We start from the raw sequence: 25242 nt of genomic DNA on the forward strand, positions 1-25242 counted from the left end.
AAAAAGGAAAGATAGAGGAGAAGTAAAGATGAGAGAGGAAGTGGGAGGTAATGAGAGAGAGAGAGAGGGGAGAGATGGCATGAAAATGGAGAAAGATGTGGGAGAGAGAGGGGGGAGAGAGTAGAGTGCTAGAAACTGGACATTATACATTAGAAAATAAAGACCTTCTGTGTTCTATAACGTCACTTTCTATTTCTCCAAGTGTCGGGGGTATCTAGAAGAACAGAAGGACCTCTACCAGCCAGTTGAAGATGGAGAATGAGCGGACGCTCCACTCATTGGGTAGGTCGGGATGCTGCCTGCTGGGTTCCCCCGTGAACTGAGGAAGGAAGTTAAGGGGTTCCGTCATAAAACGTCCATTATTCTCGATCTTATAGTCTAGAACGTGGAAATGAGCCCAAGTTTATTGATGTTTGCAGAATTTTCTCACTCGTACGCTTCGTCCCGACAGATGGCGCCGCTGTTACGAGTCAACCGGTTACCAGGCCGTTTTCTTTCTTTCTCAGATCCCGTGTATGAAGAACTAAGCGCCGTGGGACCCGATGAACTCAACAAGCCACAAACGGACCGTGTTAATGATACGCAAGACGAGCCGTCGGAGGTAGACCGCGCGTCCGGCCGTATCAAGGAAGAACACGATTCGGAATATCTCTCCGTTCGTATTAAGGAGGAATTGGATTCGTACGAAGAAGAAGAAGAAGATATGGCGGAAGGTAATATTTATCCAGGCCAGGAGAACGCGCTGGCAGAAGGTATGGCCGTCCGTGTTAAGGAGGAGCCTGAGTCTTGCGGTGAGGGAAACGCCACGGACACCGACACGGAGATAGAATACACGTCTTTCGTTATAAAGGAGGAATCCTTCTCGTGCGACGAGGGAAGCGTCACGGACACGGACACTGGCACTCTCGCGGAACCCACGCGGTCGGAATGTTCCTCCGCCGATTGTAAGGAGGAACGAGGCACGAAAGACTCGGACGTTAGCAGGTCGGCGGAAAACTCGCAGGAAAGCGGTTCCGCTCGGACGAAAGACGGCGAGAGCGCAAGCGACGTCGCGAGAATGGAGAGCACGCCGTCGGCCACGGCCTTCAGCCCGTGCGGGGGAAGCCAGATCATTGGCTTCATCGTCTACCAGCAATCGAGCTGTAGAGAGAGGATGGTCACCTGCCCCGAGTGTCAGAAATTCTTCAGCAACAAGTCGGATCTCCTCAAACACCAGGCCGTCCACAAGGACAAGAAGCTGACGTGTACCGTGTGCGGCAAAACGTTCTCCTTCAAGGCCGACCTCATCGCCCACAAGCGCATTCACACGGGCGAGAAGCCCTTCGGCTGCTCCGACTGCGGCAAGTGCTTCACCCAGAAGTCCCAGCTGGTCCAGCATCGGATGATCCACACGGGGGAGAAGCCCTTCTCGTGCCCCGACTGCGGCAAGTGCTTCGCCCGCAGCTCGCACCTCATCACGCACCAGCGGACGCACACGGGGGAGAAGCCCTTCTCCTGCTCCGAGTGCGGGAAGTGTTACAGTCAGAACTCGCAGCTGCTCCAGCATCAGAGGATACACACGGGCGAGAGCCCTTACTCGTGCTCCGAGTGCGGGAAATCGTTCACGAGGAGAGCCATCCTCCTGGAGCACCAGCGGACGCACACGGGGGAGAAGCCCTTCTCGTGCGAGGAGTGCGGCGAGTGCTTCACCCGGAAGTCCAGCCTCCTCAAGCACGAGAAGACCCACAAGACGGGAAAGACGTTCGTGTGCGCGGAATGCGGGAAATCGTTCATTCGCCACATACACCTCGCCAGGCATCAGCGCACGCACGCTCGCGAGAAGCTGTCCAGCTGCTAACTCGGCGGTCCCTTCCACCGACAGCTCCAAAGGATGAACGTTCTGGGTTGGGGGGGCAGAAAAAAGCACTTATCAGAGAGATGGGACAAGAATTTGCTGCAGACGCTCTGCGTGGTCCTTCCAGAATCCGAGACCTGGAACCTTTTGGCTCTGACATGGAGAAATAACATATATATTATGTATATATATATGGAACGCTCGTCCCGTAACAGTTGATATCTTGTTTCTAGGACGTGGTGGCCACGTGAAGGACATGGTGGACATACATTTGCCGCCAGGCATTCCTTTGAACATCTAAATGGTTTGGTCAATGGACGCTTTGGTCAATAATGGCCCTTGATGGACAGCCTTAGAACTCATGACGTTGTTACGTTTTCAGTAGTATGTAAAAACGATGTTACATGTGAACGAACTGACACACGCCTAGTTTACCTGCTAGTAGTAACGATGCCGTAGTTCCGTTATAATTGCCCAGTGGTGGTAAATATTAGACAGTCCGCGGTTGTACTATGGTAATGGTGTCACTAGACTGTAGGAAGTTCGCTCTGCTCAGTGGTATTTAGTTTGTGCGAATGTTCGATTTCGTTGTGAATATCTGGATTGTGTTGCCCTCAGGGGTGAGAAGATGTTTTAAATAAAAAAAAACGGATTTTTTGGATTCCGGAAAGTGGCAAAATTTGTATTTAAATTCCTTCAGGTAGCAGGAAGGAGGTGAATGGCACCGACATCTACCTCAGCGGGCTCAGGAAAGGGGGTGCAAGAGGGATCTTCTCAGTAAGTAGTTGGGCGGCCTGGATTTCTTGTAGGTGGCCATGTTTCTGGTTTCTCTGGAAGCCCTGCGTGGCCTGGGTCAAAAAATACAGGTCATTTCATAGGCAAGAAGTGGGATTTTCTCAGTAAGCAGTTGGGCGGCCTGGATCGCTTGTTAGGTGTTTCTGGTTCCTCAAGAAGCCCTGCATAGTCTTGGTCAAGGAATACAGCTGTTTTGTGAGAGGACAATTAGTATGCTAACCGTAGGCTCCAGGAACTGGCTTGGTTGTTGTGCGAGGACAACCGACCATAGACCTTAACATGTGGCGCCAGACCAGTCCCAGGGGCGTAAAACCCTAGGCAGAGGAACCAAAACACCACCGGTGGAAAGGTTGGTCAGATAGCTCCAAGGCCAAAAAGACAGGCTGCGGTCACAATGCCCAATAAACAGGCGAGGGGTTAGGGTCGGAGGAAACGCAAGCAGGATCCAGGGAGCAAGCGGGCCTAAACGATTTTAAGCAGGTATTTTTTAATCCCCTTTTGTAATTCATTTATTCCAGAAGTACGATTGAATGCCAGTGTGGCAGAGTTGGCTCTCTCATTGTTTACGCCAGGTGCAGTCTTTAGGGCGACTGTTGTTGGGAAGCTGAGAAAGCGTGCGTGAATGTGGTGGTTTGTATAGGAAAGAGCCAAGACAAGGTAAGGGAATGAAGTATCAGGTGTGATGAGTGAGGATGGATGTATGTGTGTGTGTTTGTGGATTTGTTCACACATGGAAGAGCTCCACGCAAGGTAAGGGAGTGAAGTATCAGGTGTGATGAGTGAGGATGGATGTATGTGTGTGTGTTTGTGGATTTGTTCACACATGGAAGAGCTCCACGCAAGGTAAGGGAGTGATCGGCATGCAGTGTGACGACAGAGTGGGATTTAATGTGTGGATTTTAGGTACCAGGGGAGGTAAGGGGCCGCTTGGCTGTGCCTGCTCCAAGTGCCGCCCGGTGCACCGCGTTGAGTGTACGGAAAGCGGGAACCGAGCTGTCACAGAGACGCCGTCAGAGATGCGGTCCGCCGCCTGGACACGAGTCCCAGGTATCTTACATCTTACATTTTTAATGTTTGGAAGCGGGAGAGACTCTGTTTCTTCCTCCTTTTCACGTTGAGCCTCATTGCTGCTGATCACAGAGTGTGTGTGTGTGGGGGGGTGTTTACGTTTAATGTTCCCGGTGGTGTCAGGAGTCTGCCGGCAGAGAACGCCTGAATTTCCGTTCAGACATTCTCCAGCATTCTGAAGAAATCGGTGCTCACATGGAGCGCAGAGACATTGGATCAGTAAGCAGGAAGCCAGTGCTTGCTGACAGGGGTGACCCCAGGCTGTCTGAGACAGGATGGATCACCCTTATACCGGCAAAGAAAAGCTCCCCATCACCACAAAAAAAACAAAGTACAAACTATTAAGTCCACAGTTATCTAGACTGTATTAGAGGACGTAATAGTATGTCATAAGGGTCGCGAACGGCTTAAAAAAAGAATGAGATTCAGAATCTCTCTCTCCGTATTAAGGAGGCACTGCATTTTTACATTTTATCCCCCTAATATTTATACAGGCCTGGAAAATACGCAGACAGGAGGCAAGCAATTGCACGACCAGAGATAACACACAGATTTATTAAAAATGAGGAAGCCGTCTGGTGTGAATGTGGAAATCTTTACAGACGCTTGCACATCCACAGAACAGTCACGATGCGCTTCTATTAGAAAGGAGACCGTGGTGGCCACGCATTACCCGAAAGGAAGGAAAGCGAGCAAGCCTGGCCAATAAGCACGTCCTCGATGCTTTAAAAGAAAAATTAAACGCTTATTAGCGTTTGCAATAGAATTATTAAATATGTACAGTACTGTGCAAAAGTAGTTTTCAATTATTTAACCAAACGATAAAAGAAAAGTCTAAATCAAATAAAAACTTGGCGGTCCCAGATATTCCGCAGCGTTCACCGGGACGCGGCCGTGCACACGCGGCGTCAGAACGAGGGATAAATGCTTTCCGGAACCTCCCGTCCTCGACGCAAGGCAGGCAAGCACATGGAGGATTAAGATAATAAATATATATATATTAATAATATATAAATATATATTATTAAGGGGCGGGCCCTAAGCAAGGTGAGCCATGATCCGGCTCCGGCAACATCGCGGCCCTGGTATGTCTCTTACGGTGGGGGCGGGTTTGGCCCGTTTCATCATAATTATCGCAATTTAAGGACCTTTAAGGGAGCGAAGTGCCACGGCTCCTCCCCTTTTCTTTTTCCACGCTGTCCCGTGCAGGAAGTCGCTGGAGGCGGGGGCGCGGCGTCCCGCAATGTACGCGGGGGATGCAGCCTACTTTGTAATCCGTGTCGGGGCCGGCGCTGCCACCCTGCGCCTGGCGCACACGGGGGCCCGCGGCCCGACGACAACAATCCCGTGTGCACGCCGTAATGTTTAACGAGATTCGACCGCGAGGAACAGGTCTTCCCGCAGGTGGTGCAAGTCCAGCTGCACCTTTCGCCGGCCGTCTGGTGTTTAATGAGATCGAACTTAGTTTTGAAGCATTTCCGACACTCGGTGCAGCTGTACGTTTTCTCCGTGGTTGGGGATGCGGTAGGAGGAATACGTGGGCTTTCTTTTTTAATATTGCCCCCGGCGCCCTCAGTCGCTGTAGGCCAATTCGTCATTCCTTGTGAATTCGTCTCCGTTGCTCCGCATTCCTCGGAATGATCGGTTTTATCGTCTATTTTTGTAAGCTCCGATGACCTTGAAGTATTTACCTCCGTGGGACTTCCTACTTTATATGGGGAGGATTCCTCCTTCACTTGAGGAAGAGTACTTTCTCCGTGTGCGTGTTTTGCAGCGGGATACGTGAGATTTCTTTCTTCGCTCGCACATTCCTCGGAACGATCGGTTTTATCGTCTATTTTTGTAAGCTCCGATGACCTCGAAGTATTTACCTCCGTGGGACTTCCTACTTTATATGGGGAGGATTCCTCCTTCACTTGAGGAAGAGTACTTTCTCCGTGTGCGTGTTTTGCAGCGGGATACGCGAGATTTCTTTCTTCGCTCGCACATTCCTCGGAACGATCGGTTTTATCGTCTATTTTTGTAAGCTCCGATGACCTCGAAGTATTTACCTCCGTGGGACTTCCTACTTTATATGGGGAGGATTCCTCCTTCACTTGAGGAAGAGTACTTTCTCCGTGTGCGTGTTTTGCAGCGGGATACGTGAGATTTCTTTCTTCGCTCGCACATTCCTCGGAACGATCGGTTTTATCGTCTATTTTTGTAAGCTCCGATGACCTCGAAGTATTTACCTCCGTGGGACTTCCTACTTTATATGGGGAGGATTCCTCCTTCACTTGAGGAAGAGTACTTTCTCCGTGTGTGTGTTTTGCAGCGGGATACGTGAGATTTCTTTCTTCGCTCGCACATTCCTCTCGAACATCCCGCGAGTTATTCCCACCATCGAGATTGCCGGCTGTATTGACAGTTCCGAGATCTTGAGAAGGCACGTGGGGGTAGCTTCCTTCGGGGTCGTTGCTGGCGTTGGATGCATCTGTTTGAAAGAAATAGTGGACAGCACAGCTTTTACTTTACGCGAAACTACAAATCAACGTTACAGGTAGGCACTGATGACGCATGGGGATGATGTCATACTCATGTCACAGGTAGCATGGGACACTGGCACTGAGACCTTTAGCGCTGTCTCCTAGTTGCCAGTAGGAGACCCCCCCTATTTGCCACTCTGCCTCCAGAAAGTCTTTATACCCCTCATATGCCACTTTTACCATCCCCCGACTTACCAGTGCTTCCCTAGACTTTTCCCCATGCTTCAGATTCCTTGACGTGTAGTGGCGGCAGCCGGTGAAGGTCTCCGCGATGCACACAGTCAACCTCCGCTGCTGCCGGCACTTCTATGAATGAGCACCGGAAGGTTATGTGACGCCGGCGCTCCGTCATAGAAGCAGCAGAGGTTGTCTGCGCTCATCGCAAAGACCTCTACCACCTGCTGAAGAGGAGGATGCGGGTCCCCTGCAGCGCTGCGGGGGATCTGGTTTTTAGTCTTTTAGTCAGACCTCCATTTGACGTTTGATTAGAAGATGACCTCGAATATAAGACGGGGGATATTTTTCAGAGCATTTCCTCGTCTTATAATCGAGCAAATATGGCAATTATACATTCTCTTACCCAAGGGGCGTAGGGGTTGGTGATTCTCCATCATGATGTCCTTGTAAAGCTCCTTGTGTACCTCTATGAACTCCCACTCCTCCATGGAGAAACAGACGATGACATCATCACACCTCACAGGAACCTGAAACACAGCGACAGGGTTACCAAAGAAGACGTCGCGGTCTCACGGCGCGATTTCCCGTTCCCGGCCGGTCCCTCACCTCTCCGGTCAGCAGCAGGATGATCTTGCTGGTCAGGTCCAGGATCTTCTGCTCGCTGCCTCTCTCACCTGAGCCGCTGCAGAACTCTTCCTTCACGCTGGGACTCCTGCGGTGAGTGACTCCCCCGCCAGACTCGCCTACGACAAGGCTGTCCTAGAAAGACATCTTCCGTTTATACATCACCCGTTTACTGCGTAAGCAGCACGTGTCTGAACCCCTCAATGCCAGCCCCCCCGATCTGCCACCAGCTACAATTTTTATGACATCGCTTGGCATAGATAGAAGTGATGTCACGGGATCATTCCCAGAATCCACTCACCGATCCGGTCAGTAGGAAGACGATCTCCAGGGTGAGGTCCAAGATCTGCTTGCCCATCCAATTCCTGTCTTTGGCCATCGCGGCCGCGCCAGTCGGCTGCTCCGAGTAGTAGTAGTAGTAGATTTAGTTACTTGCGGTGGGCCGTTCTCCGGCCGGATTCAGTCTAACTGGGGGGGGGGAATAAATGAGTAATAAGTACATGTTGTATGCAGATCCTGGGAACCTATGGCCGAGACCCCACCCCGAGACTCATAATATATATAAATTATATTACATATAAAATATATATTACTTTAATATTATTTCTAACTCCCCGCTAGATATTACATATACTGTAACAGGGGGGGGGGTAATTTACATACAATGGTCACAGCCAAATCACACATAATACTCCATCAGGCGCTCCTTTGCACACGGTTAAGAATTTGCACCTGGCCCACCTCAGCCCTGTAGCGGGTCGCTGATTTCTGGCCGAAACCGGCTGGATATCAGATCTTGGGGCAAATACCGGCCATAGGTCTCTGTCCTGTAAATCCTGATCCAATGGAGAGTAAAACAACACATACTAAAGTCCAAACGGACCCCTGGGCATCTGTATAACTGAGTGGGCATCAGAGGAGGAAAAACAGCCAAAGGGACCTAGGTAGGGACTGGTTAGACTAAACAGGGACAGTTGGCGGATGTGGGCACATTTTATACCTGCGGTTTAAACGGTAACTCTGCTGGCGCCTTCCGTGCGTTAGAAGCGAACATTACCAAAGACTCCGGGGAGCAGCTCCAAACGCGCACCGTAACTGCCTCGCACCGAGTGCTTCTCTTCCGCCACTTCCTCGTCTCTACAGTAACAGGACGGCGGACCGCCTCCTGCGCATGCGCAGTCTCTCACGTCCCTTTGTTGGCAAACTAGCCAGTGCGCGTGAGTCGCCTGACGTCAAATCCGGCGCACGACAGGAAAGCCGGAAGTTTCCCTTATTAGCTTCACGGTTCGACCGTGGAAACTCAAAACAACTGGATAAGGGGGTAGTGGAGACAGTGCCCGTGCTCGCAGGCAGGAGCAGACGGTAAAGTAAGTGCGGGGTTGGTATAGAAGTGATGAGGTGACATGTTCTGCACCCTGGGGTAGTTTATGAGCCTGTGGGGGGGTTGTAATTGTGGAAGGGGTTAAATATACTGTAGGGCATGACAGGAAAATAATGAGATGGTCGGCGGTGTCATTGGGGGTATTAAGAAGGTGCTGTGGGGTGGAATAGGGGGGTATGAGGAAGGTGGTTTGTGGGGTGGAATGGGGGGGTATTAGGCAGGTGGTTTGTGGGGTGGAATGGGGGTGTATTAGGCAGCCCTGAATACAGGAGGGGTGATTTAAAGGGACAGCGCACCTATCATATACATTTAACTGCATATAATGGCTGCAGTGTCCCTCTAAGCATGGGAGGCTTCACATATTAGGCGGGGGCCGGATGGGGGCTGACTTGCCCCAAATCCTTCTTTTTTTTTTTTTAAATAAAACCTGTGAAAGTGAATCACTTTTTTGTTTCATAAATTAATATATTTTTATAATTTTATTTTTTTCAGGCTCATCATCTCTGGTTGCCCTGGAAACCACCCCTTCCCAGCGGACCTAGGATCGACGATCCCCCCCCAAAAAAAAAACCACCCCCGACGCGCTCAGAATGAACAAGGACAAGAATCAGACGTCGGAGAGGATCTTGAGTCTTACGCTGGAGATCATCTACCTGCTAACGGGAGAGGTGAGGATTCCGTGCGGGGCGGGTAGGACTTCGGGGGTCTCGGCCTGTCCAGCTGGGAGGGGGGGGAGTCATTTAAAATACATAAAGGGGTTCAAGAAAGGACAGGAGGAGAAATGTCAGAGCCAGAGGTTATGATCTAACACTAGAGGGTTGGAGGTTCGGACAAAAGGTAAAGAAGGTTTGCTTTACGGAGAGGGTGGGGGATAAGTGGAACAGCCTCCCAGCAGAGGTGGTAGAGGGTAATACAGCGAGGGGATGTAAACATGCATGGGACAGACATACGGCTCCTGAGTCTAAAATGAGACGGACGATTTATTAAGGTCTGGGTCTTTACAGACTGGACGGGGGCCGGATGGGGCCGATCTGCGTGTCTATGAAGGATTTGGTCCGTGGAAGATCAGCCCGCTCGGCCCATCGCTGGCCGGGGGCTGCTTTGGCCCTTTGGTGGGTTTGTGCCGAGCGCTCTGCTCAGTGTCTGTGCGTTTCCAGGATTATGTTATCGTGAAGAAAGCCGGCGAGGACGACGCGAAGCTCAGCGGTCCGTGCGTGCTGGACAGGCGCCGCAGGGCCCGGGGCTCCGACGCAGGGGCCCCGTCTCACTCGCCGCTACTTGAGACGAACAACGACCGGATCCTGGAACTGACCAGCAAAATCATTCATCCTCTGACCGGAGAGGTGAGCGCCAAGTGTCACTGATTTATCTATACATTATACAGGGGGCCAGCTCACTGATATAACTATACATTATACAGGGGGCTGGCTCGCTGGTTTATCTATACATTATACAGGGGGCCGGACACTGATTTAACTATACATTGTACAGGGCACCGGCTCACTGATATATCAGTGACCGGCCCCCTTTATAATGTATAGTTATATCAGTGTGTCGGTGCCCTGTACAATGTATAGTTATATCAGTGACCGGCCCCCTTTATAATGTATAGTTATAACTATACATTGTACAGGGCACCGGCTCACTGATATAACTATACATTATACTGGGGGCTCGCTTGCTGATTTCACTATGCATTACACAGGGCCCGGTCCACTTAAGGATATACTATACAGGGGCCGGCTCAGCCTTCCTGCAGTAAAAGTTCACTGGGATTTGCCCTTCTTAATAATATCGGGATAAAAAAAAGTTCTTGGTACAGAAGTCCATCCAATCGGTTGACGCTCTTTATTATTATTGTTTTATATAGCGCCATCATATTCTGCAGCGCTGTACAACGGTATGATTTTGTGTATTTATAACATACGAGCTGTTTGCTGCGTAATACGAATATTCATTTAAATCTTTTTTTTTTCTTTTTTCTGTGTTATACATTAGTATTTGGAAGGCGGCCAGGATATTTACAAGGACAGCGTGAGGAAAAGCCAGCTTCTCAGCTCACCAAGTAAGGCGAGATTCCATTGCGTTTGTGCGCCATTAAATTAAACGCCTTATTTATATACCTCATATTATATATTATATACTCTCCGGCCGTATAACTAATCCCGTCCTTATAACCCGTTATATCCCTGTATATTCCTCATATTATATATTATATACTCTCCGGCCGTATAACTAATCCTGTCCTTATAACCTGTTATATCCTGTATATTCCTCATATTATATATTATATACTCTCCCCCGTATAACTAATCCCGTCTTTATAACCCGTTATATCCTGTATATTCCTCATATTATATATTATATACTCTCCCCCGTATAACTAATCCCGTCCTTATAACCCGTTATATCCTGTATATTCCTCATATTATATATTATATACTCTCCCCCCGTATAACTAATCCCGTCCTAATAACCCGTTATATCCTGTATATTCCTCATATTATATATTATATACTCTCCGGCCGTATAACTAATCCCGTCCTTATAACCCGTTATATCCCTGTATATTCCTCATATTAAATATATTATATACTCTCCCCCCAGATAACTAATCCCGTCCTTATAACCCGTTATATCCCTGTATATTCCTCATATTATATATTATATACTCTCCACCCGTATAACTAATCCCGTCCTTATAACCTGTTATATCCTGTATATTCCTCATATCATATATTATATACTCTCCGGCCGTATAACTAATCCCGTCCTTATAACCCGTTATATCCCTGTATATTCCTCATATTAAATATATTATATACTCTCCCCCCAGATAACTAATCCCGTCCTTATAACCCGTTATATCCCTGTATATTCCTCATATTATATATTATATACTCTCCGGCCGTATAACTAATCCCGTCCTTTCTTGATGAAAACATGGGATTTTTTTCTCCCCAGGTCGCTCGGACGAAGAAGTAAGCGATGCCAAAGATAATCCAGAAAAAAAGCACTTAAAAACAAACAAACCGCGGAGGAGACAGAGTAGACCTTGCAGAATCACGGCATCAGCTACAGCCTCCTTTGAAGGAGGCATCGACACGGACACTAACGTGTACACGCATGCAGAAAGTCCACACGCAGAATATACCCGTGTCCACGTTAAAGAGGAAACCACCTCCTGCGGGGATCGGAATCTCGAGGCCGGAGCCGACTGTACCCCCGCCGAGGGGCCGGAGACGGAATACACCACCTTCCACGTTAAGGAGGAATCCGACGTCTGCGAGAAAGGAAACCTCAGCGACTCTGAGACCTACGGACCCCCAGAGTCCACAGCAACGGAGTTCACAACGGTTCAGGTCAAGGAGGAGGGGCCCGACGGAAACCTCACCGGTACGGACATGTTCGCGTCTACGGGACACGGTCAGGTGCCATGTAGCGCCAACGCGAACGAACCCAACCAAGGGGGCGGAGACGAGGCGCACAGCGGCCTGACGGTCGTGAAATTCGTGGAGTGCGATATAAGCATCCACAAGATGGCCGCCTATATAGCGCACCAGCATACGCACAGCCCCCCGCGGATGTACCACTGCTCCGACTGCCAGAAATCTTTCACCACCAGCTCCAACCTGGCCAGGCACCAGGCCTCCCACATCGTAAAGAAGCTGTCCTGCTCGTACTGCGGCAAGTACTTCTCCTACAAGTCCAAGCTGGAGACGCACGAGCGCATCCACACGGGCGAGCGGCCCTTCTCGTGCTCCGAGTGCGGCAAGCGCTTCACGGACAAATCGAGCCTCGTGCAGCACGAGCGGATTCACAGAGGGGAGAAGCCCTTCACGTGTTTCAAGTGCGGGAGATCCTTCACCCAAAGCTCGCAGCTCATCAGACACCAGAGAACTCACGTGGGAGCCAAGTCGCTTCCCGTTCCTTAACACGGGGGGGGGACCGGGACGGCGTGTTATAAAACATTCTCTAGAAATAGGAATTATTTTATTATTATTATTATTTTATTTTTCTTACTTTCCCAACCAATGAATGATTCTTATTATACGTTTTATGTATAGAGCTCCGGCAGGGGTAGTACAATGTTGGGTGAACAAAGAGTTAACAACCCTTTAAATGAAATCAAATTTAAATCAAATTACCAAACCAAAAATGCATTAGAACCCTAAGGCGGACCGGTACCAGAAGGAGAGCCCTGTTCTCGTGAGCTTACAATCTATTAGGGATAGATCTAAAAAAAAGTGCTCGATTTGCAAGCAATTTTTTTTTTAACAAAAAATAATCTGGCAAAAACAAATAAAAACAACCTTTTAAGCGAGGTCGTCTTTTAGTCAGAGCTCAGGTCCGGTCCGGCACCTTCTCTGTAATACCCCACCCCCGGCCACCTTATATGCCGCTTGGGTGCGTTCTAAGACTTGCCTGGACCGCAAGCCGATATGCGGGGAGACATGTAGGCGCGGGTCACGTGACGTACGCAGCGATCACATGACCTCGCCTCCAAGGAACGATCTTCCCATGTCTCCTGTCTATCGGCCTGTGCTCCTCTTCGCAGGTTGTCCAAATAGAGGCAAATCCTTGTGGACAACACCCCCCCATGACCCTCAGGCTCCCCTAAGGTTGGCTGAGCATCATGGGACTTGTTCCTAAACATGTGCCGCTCACTTATATCCAGCAGGCTCCACGTAGAACCTTCCTACTGAAAGGACAGTTGATCTATGCATTTGTCCGAACTTTGCTCATGCGCCGCCGTTTCAGATTTCCACCGGAGGGACTGTTTGAATGCTTAAAATACAATATCGGCTACAAGCCAGGATCCCGAGTCCACAAATTATATATAATAATATAAAACATCAGCCCATGGTTATAAAAAATAATAATAATTCAGCATGTTCCAAAAAACAAGTTTTATTGAGAAAAAAAACAACCTGTAACGTGTAATAAATAAGTGGTTCCTCAGAAAATATTCCCAGATACTTTCCGCATCACATAGAGAGAAGTAAAAGCGCTGTATCTGCGTTTTGTCTTCCACGTGGCTCCCTGTCGCGTATAAACTGCTTTTAAAGGGTACTGCAGCTTATTAGCAACAGAGTCCTGGAATTCTTCCAAAGCTGCTGCTCCTCAGTGTGTTACACGACGGCAGTCTGACCGCCTGCAACCGGTCCCGGTCCCCTTTTAACTGGTAGGCCTTCGAGCTCATGCCCCCTTCTGTGATGTCATAAATTGTCAGGGCAGAGGGGACAGATAGAGGGGCCCTGTTGAAAGGTTTTCAGCAAGAAACTACAGGAAAACGGGACATTATTTAAAAGTAGGTGGAACAGCACCTTTAACTGTAATCACCCCTTCCTCTGATTGGCCCATCATACAGTCTGTCTTGGTCACATGATACTGTACACTTGTAAAACGGAATAAGCAATAAACGTATATTAGAATCCCAACCTTATGTATGTCCCGTGGGAGCAGCCATCTTAACTTACTGTTCTGTGGATCTTTATTCCACCCCAGTGAGCCATGTCTTCTTCTGTTGTTCAGCTGCTTATCGTTGATTGGTTAAGGCAGCCTCTATCAATGGTGGGTGGGCTGCCAGGTTCACTGAATTCATAGATGGTCCTTTCAGAAAGTGTGTGGACTAGACAGGGGGGCAAGTTTAATGTAACCGGGGTGATTATGCAAAACGGCTGAACGTTTTTGGGGAAAATAAAGGAAAATTGGTGGATAACCCCTGGGAAGGTCAACCGAGGTCAACTCTGATCCATTTTAACCCAGTTTTTTTTTTCTACGGGGAAAGAAGTTGGGGCTTCACCTCTTGACTTTTCATTATGAAGGCCCAACACAAGCAGGCTGATCCACTGTGAATGGCTGAGCTGGCCCTGCATAATGTATAATTCAATGGGTAGGGAAACTATAATGTATAGTGAAGCTGAGGGGGTTGAAAGCACGACGATGTTTTCAAATAAAAGTGAGAAAGTGTTTTGTTTTTTTTCTTATAGAAAACTAGATGATATGATAAAAAATGGCATCTGAAGAAAGCCTTTCTTGTCCTGCCCCCCCCCCCCCATTTAACCTGTTTGGATTCAGTAAATAGGAGAGGAGAAAATTACAGCTAAACACGAGCGCCGCATAAGCGTTAAAACAGCCATTGTCACGAAGGGTACAAAAACGTAGAAAACAGCCTGGTCCTTAAGGGATTAAATTGCTTGCGAGTCTCTTTTTTGTGCCGATGTCCCACTGATTCAGCTCCTCGGTAAGCAATATAGCCGTGAAAAATTAGACCGGACTCGGGGTGCTTTGACGTGGTGGAGGGCGAAGCCATATATGGGGGTATAGCATGATGGGACCCCCGATATTTACGCGCCTGCACGGTATAGCCTCTGGCAGTCAGCTCCAGCGCTGGCTTGTATAAGAGTTCCTGCGCTCTAATGACCCCCCCGATTAATTCAACGGGAGTGCTTCCTTGTCACGGCTTTGCTGCTTTGGTGGGATAAGGGATGGCGCTCTGAAACTCTACGGTAAGCGGCTCCTATGGTTTTGTTTTTCGATACAGGTTGAAGAAGGCGCGTCCTCACAAAGCACTTTAAGGTGTATTCGTGGATGGTGGGGGACATCGGATTGTCCTTTTAAGTGTTTTATTGTGTGGGGTTTAAGGTTTTTCTTGAATATTGAGGAGGAGGCCACATGGAGGTTCGGTGGAAGTAGGTTCCGGGGGGGGGGGACAATTGAGAGAGAGTCGGGTGCTGTTGCAATAGTCAAGGAGGGACATCATAAGGGACCCAACATGGGCTTTTGTGGAAAGGGAGGATGAGATTATATTTATGTTTTAGGCGTGGCAAGATCTGGCAAAGGACTGAATATGGAGAGGAAAGAGAGGGCCGAGGCAAATATGCCCCAAGACACTGGGCCAGGTTAGAAGGTTTAGGGGAAGGTGGCGGTGGGTAGAAGGTTTAGGGGAAGGTGGCGGTGGGTAGAAGGTTGTGGCAAAGAAGTAAAAATCCTGTCCGAGGGTTTTTTAGTCTTGCCTTTGAATTGGTGGGAAGGTCTTGGGCAGCGAGAGAAGACTGTGGGTTGGCAGAAAGGGAGGATACGAGGTTGGAGAAGAGGAATTGTATGAGTTTATAGTGAATGAAGTCTTTACTCGATTTGAAGTCTTTACTCGATTACTCGGGGCGTTGCGCAAAGATGGCAGACGGGAAATAAATCATGAGTCTTGATAAAGCACCGACCCCCCAGCCGCACTTCTAACCACGCTCCCGGAAACAAAACGGACCCTCGAAAAACATAACGCCGGGACTTATACATTCGAGACCGGATCTGTATCTCAGCATTCCGTACACGTGTAGGCACTTACGTCTCCTCTAAGGGAGCTTGAAATGGTCACTAAAGGTACAGGTCACGTGATACATCGGTACAAAACTCCGTTCGTTCCACAATTCCACATAAAAGTATACAGAAGCGATACAAAACATACTGATCCCGCTCCAAATAGCCGGCTCGCTTTTTAGCGCTACTTGAGCAGGTAAAACACAGCAGATAAAGCAGGGAAGGAAACCCAAATTGGTAAAGCTGCACTATAGTACGGTTCAGCCTGCTCCAGCTTTCTCCGCGAGCTGGTTCCCCAGAGGTGTATGACATGAAGGGGTTGTTCCACTTATGTGTGCTCCGAGCCCAAACCGTTCCCACACTTTGCGCACGAGATGCTTTTTTCTCGCGTGTGAGCGTTCTCATGCTTAGTAAGCTGCGTCCTCCGGCTGAACCGCTTCCCGCACACGCAGCAGCCGAAGGGTTTCTCCCCCGTGTGAGTCCTCTGGTGCGTCACGAGACTCGATTTCGCGGTGAAGGACGCCCCGCATTCCGAACACGAGTACGGTTTCTCTCCCGTGTGGGTCCTCTGATGCACCCGAAGGTGATAATTACACGGGAACATTTTCCCGCACACGGGACACTGGCGCTTCTTTACCTTATGAATCCTCTGGTGCTTGACCAGTTCCGAATTGGTACTGTAGCATCGCGGGCACTCGGGGCACTTATACTGCTGTGTTATTTGGGGGATTACTGGGGGTGATTTATTGTTTCCATCGGCCCCGGATAGGGCGTTCTTGCGCTTGTCTTGTCTCGCATCGTCTCCTCTGTAACGATCTGGCGTATATTCCGTTTGATAGCGGTCTACGGGGGGATCCGTGACTGTGAGATTCCCGCATGGATCCGTTTCCTCCTTGATAGATACCGACGTATATTCAATCTGCGTTGGTTCTTCCGGGGTATAATCGCCAGGGGATTCCCCGTTAAAACATGTATTTCCCGCTTGCGTAGCCCCTGCGGATGTATGGATGTCACTGTTGGGGATGTTCCCTGTTTCACGTAGGGTTAATTCGTCTACTTCCTTCTCCTGTGTCCTTGCTGTTTCGTGGATCTTTGGCCCTTTTGGTTCTGGATTTATTTTAACGTCATTTATATCTCCTTCTTTGTAATTTTGTGAAAGAATAGAAAAGTCGCCGCATCCCTCGGGTGTATTTCTGAATTCCACTCCATCTCCTGGGGAGAAAATATAAAAAATATTCGTTATTTTACTACATACTGAAACAATTTGACCTATAAAAAATGTGCAAAATACGAAGAATACAACTGCTTGCTTTTTTTTTTTTTTTTAACAAAAGTTCTCGCTCTGTAATTTGAGCCCCGATCTACTAAACACCTCGACTCCTTATCATACCGTGGGAAACAATGGAATGACTCGGCCTCAATCACGCAGAGAGTTAAAACGATCAGGATGCGCTTATAAGGGTAGACAGCAAACATGATCGGCCCCATCTGGCCCCCGTCTAGTCGCCCGTTTCTCCTGCTTTAAAGACTCAGACCTTAATCAGTCATTGGTCTCGTCTTAGACTCCACTGTATTAACCCTTTACCGCCTCTGCTGGGAGGCTATTTCTCAATCTATGCAAGTGATGACTTGGGCAACGCGCGCCGCCGTGATACGGACAAAATCTCCTCTTACCAACCGGCCGGCTGTTCTCCTCCTCTGCCATTACGCTCCTGTAAAGCTCTCCATGTCCCTCCGCGTACTCCCACTCCTCCACGGTGAGATAGACGGCCACGTCGTCACACCTTACGGGAACCTGGCGCACGGAACGACATGCTCGTTAGCCACGACATAAGATTCCGGCGGCCCGGCGCCTTGTTCCCGTTCCCGGCGGGTCCCTCACCTCTCCGGTCAGCAGCTGGATGATCTTGTTGGTCAGCTCCAGGATCTTCTGCTCATCGCTTGTCTCGGGTATCTGCGAGTGAGGCGGCGGCGCCGGCGGGGCGACCAGGCCCGGGGTTTTGACCGATGCTCCTGGCATATGGGGACCACCGCAGCATGCGCAGCGCTTCACGACAGTATACTCCTACATTGCAAAACAGTCCGTCATATCTTTGCATCGAGAAACAAAAGTAAAAGAAAAAAAAAAGAAAAAAATAACTTTATAAAATTCTCATTTTGGGTATTCTTCTCTTGACCACACAAGGGTTAATGCTGCTTACACCCTGACTCCTTACGGTCATGGCTGAATGCCTTGGTCTTAATAACCAAGCAGGGTTTTGTTTTTTTAGCACCTTAACGAGCATGCGTCTTGTCTTTGACGCCCCGTTTATTTCAGAAAAAAATAGGGCTTTCGCTTGAAACCATAGAAACGTGCAAAAAAATAATTACATTGTGAGGGATAGTATGTAAAAACCTATAATACAATGTAAAAAAAATATTTATGTATTTTTTTCCACAATAAAAACACATTTCTTTAATTATTATTTTATTGCTCATTTTTATTTATATTTTATTAAAAAAATAAATTATAAAAAAAATCTATATTTTTGTTTTCCCTGTGCCGGAGACACGTTGCTTCTCACCCTCTTCCCTCTGTGATCAGCAGGCCAGGAGCCATAGAGACCTGAATTGCTGATCGCAATGCATGTGATCGGCCAGCAGGTGGAGCAATCAAATCCCAGCAAGAGCCTGCTTGGAAAATCTTCCCTCCTCCTCCAGGATGCGACATTTCTGGCCACTGATTGGCTGCTTGAAGCTCTTCGGTCAGTGGCAGGAAAGTGTCTCCAGTGTGTGTGTGGGGTGGGGGGGACGACATGCGCACCACCCCTGCCCCTTCCGTTAGTGACGTCAGTTCCCAGAATGCCTCACCTCTCCGGTCAGCAGGTAAATGATCTCCAGAGTGAGACTCAAGAGCCTATCGGTGCCCTGAATCCTGCCCATCGCCCGGGGGGGGTACAGGCGCCGTTTTCTGGAGGACGGGGTCCGGTCTCCTGAAATAAAAACACATTCACCAACATCGTATTACTTATTTTTTGGGCCAAGAGGAATTTTCCCCAAACATAAAAAACCACCCTACAATTTCCGTAGCTGCACCAAGCACCAACATATACCGCGGCGCTGTACAATTTAAATGTAGATTGTAAGCTCTTGTGCACAGGGGCCGCCTCACCTGTTGCTTCTGTAAGTCAGATTGTTATGTTACATGCTACTTGTTATGTCCTGTCTACCCATTGTACAGCGCTACGGGATATGCTGGCACTATATGAAACAATAAATCACAATAATAATAATAAGTGGGGTAATTAATACATACAGACACATGAGGAGCTGAGAACCCGGCCCGGGAGCTTGCAATCTAGGCTTATGCTGCTTTATACAAAGTCCCTGGCAGGAATGGCGGGGTTATGAGGGCTGCGCTCGAGAGCTTACAATCTAAGGCAGTAGTATTTGTAACAGAAGGAGGGGTAAAAAGAGGGAGGGGTATTTCTCGTGGCAGTAATTAGGGGGTAAGAGTTTTGGGGATAGAAACGAGGATGTAGAAATATAATCAACGAGGGGGCGAATAAGAGAAAGGAAACTTTAAAAGGGGAGGGGTTATGGCTGCAGGAGGTTGGAGGGGGAGGGGTTATAGCTTTAGGAGGCTGGAGGGGGAGGGGTCATGACTGACAGAGGCCGGAGGTCAAAACCCCTGAGAATCTGCCCCTTCACCCCGAGACTGGGGTAAAAACCCCTGAGAATCTGCCCCTTCACCCCGAGACTGTGATAAAAACCCCTGAGAATCTGCCCGTTCACCCCGAGACTGGGGTAAAAACCCCTGAGAATCTGCCCCTTCACCCCGAGACTGGGGTAAAAACCCAGAGAATCTGCCCCTTCACCCCGAGACTGGGGCGAAAACCCTGATAATCTGCCCCTTCACCCTGAGACTGGGGCAAAACCTCTATGGTGATGTTTTCTGAGGGGGCATTCCATAGGTAATGCATGAGAGGTAAAAGGTAATGGGGTAATAACTTAATTACCCCGATATGTGTAGATATTAGGCTGTCATTACCTTTATTTAATCAACTTATATAATTAATTAGTCCCCTCTCGTGTCAAATTACCCATCAGGCTTTGCTTCTGTGAGGCCAAATATCTGCTGGACCACGTGTCATGCCGTAGTTGCCCCTTGTACTGCCCCACGGAATATGACGGCGCCATATCAATTAATTATAAGACTCGGGGTAGCACAGCATAACAGGGTGATTTGCCCCCATTTTTCCCAGCTGCCCCCCGTACACACACCCGCTGCCCCCTCTCCTGGTGGGGTGGGGCTCTACCTTCCGTTACCCGCTTTTCGGTTGCTTTACAGCCTCACCACCGTCGCTCGGTTATGACGTCGCGCCCAAAGCGCTGAGCACTTTGCCAGACGCTCTTCCAAGCTGGGAACTCACGCTGGACACCCAAACATCCTACTGCGCGTGCGCCGGAATCTGTTACCATAGAGAGGCGTGAGGGACCTGTACGGAAGTGAGCTTAGTAGGGGAGAGGGCTCTGTCGCCATGATTGATGTGGGCGAATCTGACAGGAATACGAATAAAACGAATAATAGGTTGATTTTTTTGTTAAGCAGAACCACAGACCCGGATTACACGCAGAAGCTGCCAAAAAACTTTACTTATAAAGGAAATAAAATCAGCTGCATTTATTTTGTAATTTTATTTTTCCCAATTAAAAAAGTGTGAGGGAATTATTATTATTATTATTACATCAAGATTGTATATATGTGTATATTATAATATAAATCAGACTGTATAGGTAAGGGCTGGCGTTTTCGGTCTTATTAATATCCATGTGGTAGTCTGCACCATCTTTGTCCCCAAACAGCTTGCTTGTGCCATCTCTGTCCACAAACAGCTTGTCTGTGCCATCTTTGCAGTCAAACAGCTTGCCTGAGTCATCTTTGCCCCCGAACAGCTATTCAATACCACCAAACAGCTTGCCTGAGTCATCTTTGTACCAAATAGCTGGCCAGTGCCCCCAAACTGCTTATCTGTGCCATCGTTGTCCTCAAATAGCTGGTCAGTGCCCCAAACATCCCGTCTGTGCCATCTATATATGGTGGGGTGGCAGGGGTGACCTCCTCTTCGTGCACAGGTCAAGTGGTCACATCTTGGAAATAAATGGAAAGAAAGAATGGCATTTCCAGGAAACTTGGGAACTCTGTGTATCAGCGACAGGAAGTGATTTAACATCGCCATGGCGACCCCGTGGTTTATATATATATATATATATATATATATATATATATATATATCCCTTTGTTCACAAATGTGTAGTTATTTATATATTTACCAAGAAATTACTTGGTCCGCTGTCTGCTAAATGCCGTAGTCTTATCGCTATAGCAACACATATTATATTCCAATCAGGATCGTTGCTATGGTGACAAGACCTCATGATATAATAATTATATATTGATTTATACTGTATAATAATGTATATATATGGTATAATATTTTGAACGACTGGCAGTGTGCACATCCAGCCATCAGGACTGTCCTGATAAAATCGGTATTGTTGGCAGCACTTGCAGAACGGGAAGCCATTGATAAAGATGTCCCTCCAGTCACTAATCGCGGGTCTTGAGCTATACAGCTATTACAAGTATATTTGCCCTTTTCAAAGATGGACGTCGCATACTGCTCCATCATCTCCATGGTGACACACACGCGTCTGACCTATTTGCACGCGTGCACAGTGCGCTCAGCCGCAGGAACTACACCTCCCACAATCCCCTGCGCCCGCAGACGCTTTGAAGCGACGGCAGAATACAAAGGTTGAAGCCGAAAGGTACGGTGGCCGAAAGAGGCGGGGCTTTAGATCTGTATGGTACAGGCTGAGCAGAAGGAGCAGTGGAGACAGAACTGAGACTCTCAGGTATAGGTGGTATCTGATTAATGAAGGGGGTATTAGTGAGACCTAAAAAAAAAGGGAGTTAAATCCCTTGCAGATCATCTAAAGAAGCTTTATGAGGATCTCTGGAGTCCTCAGGGATGGAGACTGTTGTGGTCCTCTGCTGATTTGGTGTAGTTAGACATAGCTGCCTACAGCACTGAATTTACAGGGTCAGTCCAGACAATTGGCGTCCTGATTGATGTTTGTCCTATTTATTGGGACATGTGAAGATTTAAATATATCCGCTTAAGGAGACACAGTCTAATGCCCCCGACAGCTCTTCTACAGAAGACCCCCGCAGGGGCAGTCTATCACTTTCAGGGGAATGCATACAGGCGAATGCTTCTCCTGCAGGTTATTTAGCTGAGGGGTGGGGGGGGGAAGGGGGCAACTGGGTATGGAGGAGTCACACCATGCAGAAAGCCTTAGCTGACCCAAGTGTCTTCTGAAGCTGTAACTCGAGACCAGGTCTAAAACTTGGGTATGATGTAAGTGTGAGTTGTTGTCAATTATGTCACCGTCACTCATTGGGTGCCTGGAAATTACTGTGTGCTTTGTACGTCCATATTTTGTTTAGTTAAACAACCTACATGGCGCTTATTTCCAATAGGTCCATCCCCAGGAGGACATAGACCTCTGATGGTCTTCACAGCCTCGTTATTTCGCTGGTGAGAGGAGATTGGGGCGAAATAAGAACCGATCGGTGGGCAAAATCTCTAAAAATGAGCATAGCACAGATGATACAACGTAACGACGCGAGAAACAACCGAGAACACGATGGAAATTACAACAACGATGACATTCCTACTCCGTCAGAACATACGTCTACTGTTATTAAAGAGGAACCGGCTGGACAACCAGACCTCGTGGAACCTTATGTTTCGCCTGATCATGTTAAGGAGGAACCAGCTTCTCATGTAGAAGGAACTCAACCGGATTATATGTTCATTCATATTAAAGAGGAGTCTTCCTCGTGCGTTGAGGAAGAGTCTTCCAAAGCTAAAAACCACTCAGCCGTGGAATACGAACAGACAGGAGATGAGGTTCCTCGGTCTGAGGAGTCTTCATGCAGGGACGGTGATGACCACACGCCAGGAGATCCGGAATCGGAATATATATCTATTATTATCAAGGAGGAACCGGACTCGGACGAAGAAGAGGGCCCACCGGATCGTACGCAGCCTACCGTGACATGTGACGATAGCGTGAATCCCGGTGAAAGTATTAGTAGAATCCAGAAGATGCCCTCGGAACGTCGCGGAAGCAGCAGGACGATTCACAAAGGTGAAAGAAGTCACAAGAGGACACACGGTTACAAGGTGTACGGCTGCACCGTGTGCCAGAAATGTTTCGCGAGTAACGCGGACCTGGTCAAACACCGGAGGATTCACACGGGGGAGAAGCCGTTCTCCTGCTCGGAATGCGGAAAGAGCTTCAGCGACAAGTCCAACCTCCTAAAACATCGCAAGTTCCACGCCAGGGACGGACCTTTCGCGTGCGGCCAGTGCGGGAAGCCCTTCTCCTACAAATCGGATCTGGTCACGCATCAGAGGGTCCACACGGGAGACAAGCCCTTCTCCTGTTCCGAATGCGGGAAGAGCTTCTACCAGAACTCGCACGTGGTGGAACACCAGAAGATCCACAGAGGGGAGAAGCCCTTCTCGTGCTCCGAGTGCGGGAAACGCTTCACCCGCAGCTCGCACCTGGCCCAGCATCAGATGATCCACACCGGCGAGAAGCCCTTCTCGTGCTCCGAGTGCGGAAAATCCTTCAACGACAAGTCCAATCTCCTCAAACACCAAAGGCTCCATGCGAGGTGCCGGATTTCAGGGTCGGAACGGGGGAATACTCCATCGACCATGGAGGAGGAAGCGCTGTCACGTTCTAAGTTCTAGGTGATGCTTGTGTCTGGTTGAAGGGACAGTACCGTGGACGTTGTAGACTCAACTAGAAGGGCAGCCTTCCTTTAAACGTTGAATATTTATACATTTTAGAATATGTATTTATTGGACGCTCACGTTCTGTTACATGAAGAAGGAGAAGCCAATCATTGAAGGTGCTGTTCCACCTAGGGGACATCTTAAAATAACCGCAGACAGGTTCTTCATCGTGTAGAGAGAGGTTGAAGGAACCCGTGTGTCGTCTGTTTTTTTTCTCCTTAATGCCCCCCCCTTCTCTCAAAACCCAAGTTTATTTTAATACTGCAGACGCCTAGAAACAGAGCCCTGGCGTTGATCCAAAGCCCGCCCCTTTTTGTATTACATCACAGCAGTCCGACCGCCTGCAGCCACTCCCACCTGCATGTGATCCCGATACACGGTTCTAGGGAGCGAGCGCGAGTGAGTGAAGTGTTTTGTAGCGTGTGCGATAGGTGTGAGGCAGCGAGACGTCTGTGTGATAGGTGTGATGGGAGTCACATCGATGAGGAATGAGGTCCTGAAATAAACGATGTGAAATAATCATGATATCATACTCTATGTTCTGAGCATTCAAGTGCATGTTTGGTAATTAAAATAACTCGTTTTTTAGGATAAATTGTGTTTCATTTTCTAAATTGTGTCGTTTTTATGTATCAAATGTATTGGAAACTGACCAAAAATGGCTATTCCGTGGGAGCAGCCATCTTAACAATGACATTGAAGGACACAGGGTCCACGTATGGAGTTTCCCGAGCCAAAGTCCACAGCGAGTCTCACGTAGGGGTCCGGTTCTACCTCTAACCCACCATCATTCCACAGGAAGGAGAAGCCGCGTTCAACAACGGACTCCAACTCCATTGACTAAGCTTACGGAAGGGAGTTGGGGTCAAAAGACGCACTCAACGTGTTTCACACCCCAGCGCTGTATACAGTAATATAACCCCTAGCGCTGTATACAGTAATATAACCCCCAGCGCTGTATACAGTAATATAACCCCCAGCGCTGTATACAGTAATATAACCCCCAGCACTGTATACAGTAATATAACCCCCAGCGCTGTATACAGTAATATAAACCCCCTGTATAATGTATATGTAAATCAGTGACACCCTTACGTTATAAACCTCAGGGTCGCATGTTCAAATCCCGGCAGGGTCAACTCGGTTCTTCCCTCTTCTACAGTCGACAAATGGGTACCATCGATTGGCTAATAACATCTATTATTCAGCTGCCGATTTGGCTAATCTCCCCACCGGAAGAAAGGCGCTATATAAATACTACTTCTTAACGATGGCTCTTCATAACGAACAAAGGAGTTATACTACGACTCCATCACCGACACTTCCTTTAGTGAATAGACATTGGTAGGCAGGACGAGGGTCGTAACGAGTTTTTTCTCCTGTAACGCACATGGCATTGTGTATATTATAATTAAAAAAAATGTATTTATGTATTCATTTTATCAACCAGTTTTTATTTTGGGGGGGGTATAAGATAGGATGTGGGCGTGTCTTATCACATCATGAAGTCAATCAACACTTAGGCACCACCCACTGAACGGCAGACTGTAAAACGAGACCTCCTTTTGGGCTGTGAACCTACGGCATCATGGGAAATAACCCATAGGACGTCTACGGTAGATCATCCTTTACGTTTATCCGTTCTAGACTCCGCCCCCTCTG

General features: G+C 48.4%; 1 protein-coding gene across 1 annotated transcript; it reads left to right on the forward strand.

Moving 5' to 3' along the window:
• The first annotated feature begins 199 nt into the window (after nt 1-199).
• LOC128469288 (oocyte zinc finger protein XlCOF7.1-like) lies at nt 200-23747 on the forward strand. The gene is made up of 11 exons (XM_053451108.1): nt 200-282; nt 507-1824; nt 4907-5055; nt 5365-5479; nt 6012-6236; nt 7018-7116; nt 8994-9072; nt 9562-9747; nt 10403-10469; nt 11369-12320; nt 23025-23747. The coding sequence occupies exons 1-11, from the start codon at nt 252-254 to the stop codon at nt 23533-23535; spliced, it is 3732 nt and encodes a 1243-aa protein (XP_053307083.1). The 5' UTR covers nt 200-251; the 3' UTR covers nt 23536-23747.
• The last annotated feature ends 1495 nt before the right edge of the window (nt 23748-25242 follow it).

Source organism: Spea bombifrons, chromosome 11 (assembly GCF_027358695.1).
Source record: "Spea bombifrons isolate aSpeBom1 chromosome 11, aSpeBom1.2.pri, whole genome shotgun sequence".
NCBI lineage: Eukaryota > Metazoa > Chordata > Amphibia > Anura > Pelobatidae > Spea > Spea bombifrons.

Coding starts and splice junctions, on each gene's coding strand:
- LOC128469288 (XM_053451108.1), top strand. CDS start 252: ATGGAGAATGAGCGGACGCTCCACTCATTGG. Junction 283..506: donor GCGGACGCTCCACTCATTGG/GTAGGTCGGGAT, acceptor TTTCTTTCTCAG/ATCCCGTGTATGAAGAACTA. Junction 6,237..7,017: donor ACTACAAATCAACGTTACAG/GTAGGCACTGAT, acceptor CTCTCCGGTCAG/CAGCAGGATGATCTTGCTGG.